The sequence below is a fragment of the Setaria viridis genome, chromosome 1, assembly GCF_005286985.2.
Source record: "Setaria viridis chromosome 1, Setaria_viridis_v4.0, whole genome shotgun sequence".
NCBI lineage: Eukaryota > Viridiplantae > Streptophyta > Magnoliopsida > Poales > Poaceae > Setaria > Setaria viridis.
In genome coordinates, this window is record NC_048263.2 from 7,534,690 (window position 1) to 7,542,330 (window position 7,641).

At 45.5% G+C, this 7,641-nt stretch overlaps 1 protein-coding gene across 1 annotated transcript; it reads left to right on the forward strand.

Moving 5' to 3' along the window:
- The first annotated feature begins 2,276 nt into the window (after nt 1–2,276).
- LOC117845391 (protein YELLOW LEAF 1, choloroplastic) lies at nt 2,277–5,289 on the forward strand. The gene is made up of 5 exons (XM_034726531.2): nt 2,277–2,435; nt 2,561–2,676; nt 3,245–3,330; nt 4,468–4,555; nt 4,934–5,289. The coding sequence occupies exons 2-5, from the start codon at nt 2,601–2,603 to the stop codon at nt 5,152–5,154; spliced, it is 471 nt and encodes a 156-aa protein (XP_034582422.1). The 5' UTR covers nt 2,277–2,435; nt 2,561–2,600; the 3' UTR covers nt 5,155–5,289.
- Nucleotides 5,290–7,641: the final 2,352 nt, after the last annotated feature.

Genomic DNA, 7,641 nt, shown 5'->3' on the forward strand with positions numbered 1-7,641 from the left:
CTAAGTGGTTTTGCTGGCCTGGATGACATACGAATACATCGAGATCATGTAAATTTAGGAAGCGTTTGGTCCTGTTATATTCGGATGCTAATTAGGAGGATTAAATATGGGCTAATTACAAAACTAATAGCAGAACCTCTAGGCTAAATCACGAGACGAATCTATTAAACCTAATTAATCCATCATTAGCGAATGGTTACTGTAGCACCACATTGTCAAATCCTGGACTAATTAGGCTTAATAGATTCATCTTGCAATTTAGCCTAGAGGTTGTGCAATTAGTTTTGTAATTAAACTATATTTAATACTCCTAATTAGTGTCAAACATCCGATGATGCTGTCTCCCAAACACCCCCTTAAATTACGTATTAAGACATACAAACTTGTTTGAGCGTGAGTTTCAAGGTTCCAATTTGATGCTAGCGAGTCTATAAATCTCGCTAAATCCAAGTAAAACGAGTAAGATCTTATTACAGACATATTTGTGATATTGTCGGAGCGGTTATGCGATTAGGGATTCAGGGTTGTAAGTGTAGAGTTAAAGAAAACAGAATCTATGTAGTAGATAAATGATTATGGTGGACAACTAAATGTAATGAGATGAAGGAATAAGGGGCTACCAGGCGGGTGGCAAAAGAAAAGTCGATAGGAAGGGTGGATGGTAAGGTGGGGAATGTTGTCAAGATGAGGAAGGGCGGGCAAGTTAGAGGAAGCATGAGCTAATTGTGGACGGTGGGACATGGTCATCGTCGAACATTGATGGCAAACATGGGTAACGGTGACAATGCAATATGAGAGAATTTAGTGTGTGCATACGGATATACGAATGAATCTAGTATAAGAGTTTACTATGAGAGCAATGAGCTGCGTAATCTTGGTATAAATTTCTTGGGCTACAAAAGTAGTAAAATACATGAAACCTATTGACCTATGCAGGCCAATGTTCAACTCTCAACTTGCCAAAGATTGACATGTGTGATTCTTTTTTATCGGACTTCAAAATTTTGCATGGCATAGTATGATGGCCTTTTCATGAATGGTGAGTTTATTTTATGTTTTTTTATGGCATCTGATTAACTCAAACAGCATGCCATTACCGGAGCGAAGAAGAAAGCGTGGATTCGGCGGCGCGAACGATGCCAAGAAATGTTAGATGCCGAGCAGAAGATGTGGGTCTTCGGAGGCCCACACCTCCGCCGTCGTACGTCGCCGACACGCACGACGCAGTCGGACTTCAGAGGCCCTGCCGCCCGCCCGGCGGCCCATCTCATTCGGGGAGGTTGGGCGGCGGACTAGAGACGTCGGAGGAGACGGCGGATCACGCGATTCCGACGCTCATTACAGGAGCCTGCGAGTTTCTTTTGCACGTCACGCTTGTGCTCGACGGGAGGTGAGGCCACAGGCCGAAGAGCTAGACGACGGAGGTGGACGAGGGGTGTATTATGAAAACTATATCGATTTATATGAAAAAATCGGATCGTGATTATTAATCACGATCCAAACTGGAGGTATTCGTAATATTAAGGGATCGTTTGAAAAATATGGATCGCGAAATAGGGGGTCTTTTGCAAACCAATGGTCACTTGCCAATCCCTCCTGTCCGGCGGTGTGGCGTTCGACGAGGTCGCGCGCGCTTCCATCGGCGACCGCCGACAAACCAATGCCGCACATCTGCTCGACTGTCCGGCGACCAAGCGCACGCGGCGCTGCGCCGGCACCGTCGGCTTCATGCTTTGGTTGCCGGGCGGGGCGCAGCTGTCACAAGCGAACTCTGCAGTCCGGTACGCGGCGGCTTCTCCTCCGACCACTTGACCTCCAACCCAGGCGCCGCCCCCGAGCGCTTGCTTCCGCGGAAGCCCTGGGATTTCCGGCGCAGCGCCGATGGTGGTGGCTGCGGAACGTGGCGCCGCCGTCTCGAAAGCTTCGCGCTCAGGCTGTTCGACGAAATGCCGCATTTGGGCCCATGCCTTGCGCAGAGACAGTGGCTGTCGAAAGGCCAGCATCACGAACAATGTGAGTATTTCACTTCCACTCCATCTCATAGAAGACACTGTTGGCATACGTGCTCCGCATCTCTACTCTACTCTTGAGCTCGAATGGTTTCAGAAGCATGTCGATCAGAGCCAAGAGCTGGTTTGCAGCACCTAAATGCATTAGCATCAGCACAGGTGCGTTGGGCCTGTTTCTACGATGGCCCGCTGGGCTTTCCAACTGCCAGGTTGGCTTGTTACTTGGGCCGGGTAGTTGGGCCGATCGAGCACGTGGTAACAGTAGAGCGGATAACGTTACCCGCTCGTCCGCACACTTGCTTGCACACTGCCACCCCACCCGCCACCGCCATTGCGGCTTCTCGCCCGAGCTCCCTCCTTCCTCTCCCTTCTTCCATCATCTCCCCCGGTGGAAACAGCGAAGGCTCTCTCATCTGTGGCTGCAAGGTATCCATGCTCCCTCCCTCCGATTGCTCGCTTTGTCCTCCTTTCTCCACTTCATTCTTCTGCAAGCGCAATTGGTCCGTCTCATGTCTGAAACTGCTCCATTTTCCTTCGTCGTCGTCGTCCAGGCCACTACAGACCGGCACTAGCATCTTCGCGGTAATCGCCATGCCTCCGATTGCGGCAGCGTCTGCGCCGAGCTCGCTTCTTCCGCTGCGCATTGCGCGCCAGGGGATTAGGGGAGGTTTGTGCTGTTCACTGATCTCGGCGCCGTTTTTGAAAAATTCTTTATTCAGAGGAAAATAAAATATGTGCTGTCACTTGCCGAGCATCGCTTAGGTACATGGACGAAATGTTCAATTCCTTACGAGCGTGTAACCTCCTAGTGTGAACTTTGAGTTAAGTCGTCGGAAAAATGTGCTTGTCAAACTGTTGCTCGTGTTCCGAATTAGAGATAATGTCGGAGCTGCATAGGAAATTGGTTTGGGTGGAATTCTGTACGACTGTACCTTGTACCGCAGCGCTGACTAGCAACAACATTGCTCGCTAACTTGATTTTCAGCATCATGTTAACACTACCTAGAATGTAGGCTTTGGCCAAATGGACAGGGCTAAATTTTGGTGTTCAGAGGATGAGCTGAGTGCTTTGCTGGCAGATTGAGTTTCACCCATTCTAGTTCATTCTGAGAATTACGCGAATAGTTTCTGTCTTATTGTTAACATGAGCTTGTCCTGTTAAGTATTTGCTGTTTAGAATAGCCAGTGTCTTTTGTTTACCAAAGTTAATGCGGAACTCTCATTATCCAATGTAGGACAAGGCTGGGGAGAACGATCTCTGTACGGTTCACAGTCTCGAAGGGCTACGCGTGGCGCCATTATTTCTGCAAGAGCTTCCATGGTAAGACACACCGACGTGCTTGTTTTTTTGTGGTCAAGCAAAAGTTTTCTTTAGTATGTCTGTAAGCCTCTGACATGCTTTTAGACTAAACCATGACATGCATTAGATGACCATGAGATATTTGCTCGTCTGCTCCTCCTTTAGTGTACAGGTTTGTTTCATAGCTGATGAACTTAATAAATATCTTATCTGTTGTTAATCATAGCCTTTAAGATTTCTTGATCTTGCAAGAATTAAGGAGATTTTCTTGAAGCAAGTATGCCAGACATCACCACTGATTTGAAATCAGAACTTGACATTAAGTGTCTCAAAAAGAAGCCAGATCAGTCAACCCTGGGAGCTAGGGATAGGGGGTCTTTTGCATGAGAAATAAAGAATGCAGATCTGGGTAGATGAAAGGACAGAAATGAAGGGCTAGTTATTTTGGACTTTTCAGTTTTCTGATTCACTTCAGACCTATCTTGAATTTCAAGGTAGGTGGTGTATTTATCTCTAGACAAAACCAGTACCTGTCTTGATACAAAGACAGTTCTGAAAACCTCTGAATTCTGATGATCGAATTTGAAATGATAAAGCTGCAGAAGTTGTCATTTATAAGTTACAAGTAATGGCATATAATTGTAATTTGTAAATTACAACCAAGAGCGTATAATTGTTATATGTAAGTTACTAGTAACACTGTAGCAGCATATAATTTGATGGGGAAAATATGACAGCCATCACTGCAAATTTGGAAACCTCCAAATCAGAACGTGACAAATGTATCAATTTGAAATTGGATTGATTAACCTAAGGAGCTGGGGATATATGAAGTTTAGCCCCCAAAAAATAATGCAGACCTTGGTAGATGTAGAAAAGAAAATGAATGGCTAAGTATTTGAACTTCCAGGTTCAGTTTGGACCTAGCTTGAATTTCAAGGCAGGAAATGCAGTTACCTCTAATGAAAACAAATTTGGAATTCCTGCCTTATTTTATAATGCATTCTGATGATCAGATTTGAATTGTTAAAGCTGCTGAAGCTTGTAGTTTATATCTTACAAGTAACCACACCTAATTTTACATTTTTTCTTTGGTTTTTAAGGCTGCAACCTGCAAATCTGAACAAACTAACAGGGCTTGTGTAAATTTCTCTGCAGAACATAACCTGCTGCGCAAACCAGACACAAACTGCACAACGCAAATCGTATTCAGGACCTACCTCTCCACCATCAGGTTCAGTCAAAGGTAATGGAGCCCATCTGTACAAGCCTTGTTTAAGGTTTTGCCCTACCATCTTTGCAGAATTGAAGTCTCTGTACAGCAAAGCTTTGCTTGCATTAACTGGCTTATACCTTCAAATTTATTCATCCGATGATCTCACAAAGCCTTGTTTAAGTTTTTGCCCTACCATCGTTGCTGAATTGAAAGTCTCTGTACAGCAAAGCTGTGCTTGCATTAGTTGGCTCGTACCTTCAAATTTATTCATCTGATGATCTCACGAAGCCTTGTTTAAGGTTTTACCCTACCATCGTTGCAGAATTGAAGTCTCTGTACAGAAAAGCTGTGCTTGCATTAATTGGCTCATATCGTCAAATTTATTCATCTGATAATCTCACATTACAGAGAAGGTGAAGCCAAGGCTTGATGATGGAGGTGTCGGGTTCCCACCGTTCCGGTTCGGTGGCGGTGGAGGAGGTGGCGGCGGAGGGGGCAGCAGCTCCTCCGGTGGGTTCATCCTCTTTGTGATCGTCCTGCTCCTGGACTACCTGAGGGAGTTTGAGAGGAACCTGCAGAACGGGTCACGGAGGGGTAGTGACTATGACAACGGGCTGGCACCACAATAGCTTGCTCTCTCGCAATGGTTCCAAAGAAAACAGAGAAGAGCACGTTGTATTGCATAGACACTTCGGCTAGGGAATGTATCGGAAGAATGTGAATTTGGTTTTTGAGAAATGACAGTGAAGTAGAAACTTCATCCATTTGATCGAATGTGCGATTAAACAACAGGAGTGTTAGCACTTGCACGTCAAAGTAAGTTATGGCTATCGATGGCATGTGATATGTGGCCATGTGGGAAAACGTTAGTAGGATTTAGAGGGAGAGTATGAGGGGAGTTTGGATCGACCCGACGACAGTTGAAGCCTTCAAAGTCGAAATCTCATGTGAAAGCTTGTGAAATTTTTGAAGTGCCTCGTATCTCGTGACAAATGAAGTAGATGATGTTTGATTCGTTCGAATGTAATGTAATTTGAACGTTTGCAGTGGTTTATTATCAATTGACACGTAATCGAGTCCCTTACCTATGCAAGATTGTTACCCCTCCTCTCCCACCGTAATCAGATACAGTATTCCCACCGTAATCAGATAACATTATCAGAGTGCAACCAAACAAGGAGGATAATCACTCATTTTGCTGCCAAATACAATGTAATATGATTCCCTTTGTGTTTACATTATTTAGCATGAACCAAACACTATCAGAGGAGTTGTCAAGTCAAAGTTGGCAATAATTGTTGGTTGAAACTGGAATGAAGGGTAGTGATGAGGAAGAAATTTATAATTGTTACTACCCTACGATCTGGCATGACGTTAATCGATACAATCAAAGTGTTACCGCGCCGATCACGAATACAACCACACAAAATTCCAATCCCGATAATTCAAACATTTCTTATTATACACATCACTATTAAAATAGAAGTAGGTAGACGGTCGCATGTGACAATTAGAACCCACGTGTTAATGCGCACTCTCCCACGGAGAAGTGGTTCCATTTTAGGGGTCCCAGTAGCTAGTCACGCTGAAAGAGGGAAAGCCAGCATTAATGATGGATAAATTTTTACTATCAATCGCTTATGGACTTACAAATAGGATCCAGAGAAAATCGTTGAGTCAAAGCTGGCAATAGTTGTTTGTTGAATTTTGAATGAAAGGTGCTGATGACTAAAAAATTTATGCTGTTACTACCTACAATCTGGCACAGTGTTAATTGATCTAGTCAAAACATTACGTAACAGTTGCGAATACAACCATCTAAAATTCAGATCTCGATAATTGCAACATTTCTTTTTATACACTCTGCTAATAAAATCGAGTAAGTAGACGGTTGCGTCCAAACAACTAGGACCAACGTGTCAGCGTACATTTTTCTATGGAAAAGTGGTTCCACTCCACGGTATCAATGCTCGCCCCCAATAAGCTCGTCACGGCTCCTGATGGGAAATGAGTGTTAATGATGGATAATTTTTTGTTGTCAACGATCAATAAAGAATGAGAGAAATCATCGAGTTAACTGGCAACAGTTTTTGGTTAAAATCTGAATGTGGTGATTGACCTAGAACTTTCTAAACATTACTATCTCACGATCTGGCACGACGTTAATTGGTACAGTTAAAGTGTTACTGTACCGATCGCAAATACAACTACATAATTTTTCAATCCTGATAATTCAAATATTTCTTATTATACACTTCATTATTTAGATAGATATACATGACAACTAAGACCCACCTACCAACACACACTCTCAACAAAAAGTGGTTCCACCTCGCGGCATCAATGCTCTCGCCCCACAGTCAGCTGGTCACGGCCACGGCTCCCGACGGCGAACGGGGGTGCCGAATCGGCCGCCCGTTTCCCACGGCGCACCCTCCACCTCACTCAATAACACGTGGGTCAAGCGCAGGGCAGCCCCACCGGTCAGTGGCACGGGCGGCGCCTCCCGCGCGGTCCGCTCACCAGTTACTTACCCTTCACCTGCTCACAACACAGAGTAACTGGTGGGGGGTGCCGAATCGGCCGCCGGTTACCCACGCCGCAGCCTCCACCCCACTCACTAACACGTGGGTCCGAAGGAGAAAGTAACAAAGATGAGGCCGACGGTGCACCGGCAGCTTGGCCGGATCGACAGCAAGAGGTCCCATGCTACGAGGTATGAACATCTGAGTAATGCGTGCGGCAGTGCAGTGTTACCATGGTACAAAACGATTGCACGTATCCCCCAATCAGTTGCGTATCTTCACATCTGAGAAACACGACGCGGCACCAGTCAATCTTAACGCACGACTGGAACAGCACAGGGAACAAGGGAATACGCGGAGCAGCAAGTTTGTGGGACCAAGGGAAGGGAGATTTCCAAGACTCCTGGACAAACGATCACACAGCCTTCGCTCGTCTTCCTCCAAACAAGCACTTGTCCCGTCAGAGCTGCATGTCGCCTAACCTCTATCCACGTTTACTTGGTTGCCTGCTCAGCCCACTAGCCTGGCTCCGGTAATGCAAAAGGAGCCCCCGAGCCTGGCTCTGGAAACGTGAATGAGCTGCGTTTCCAC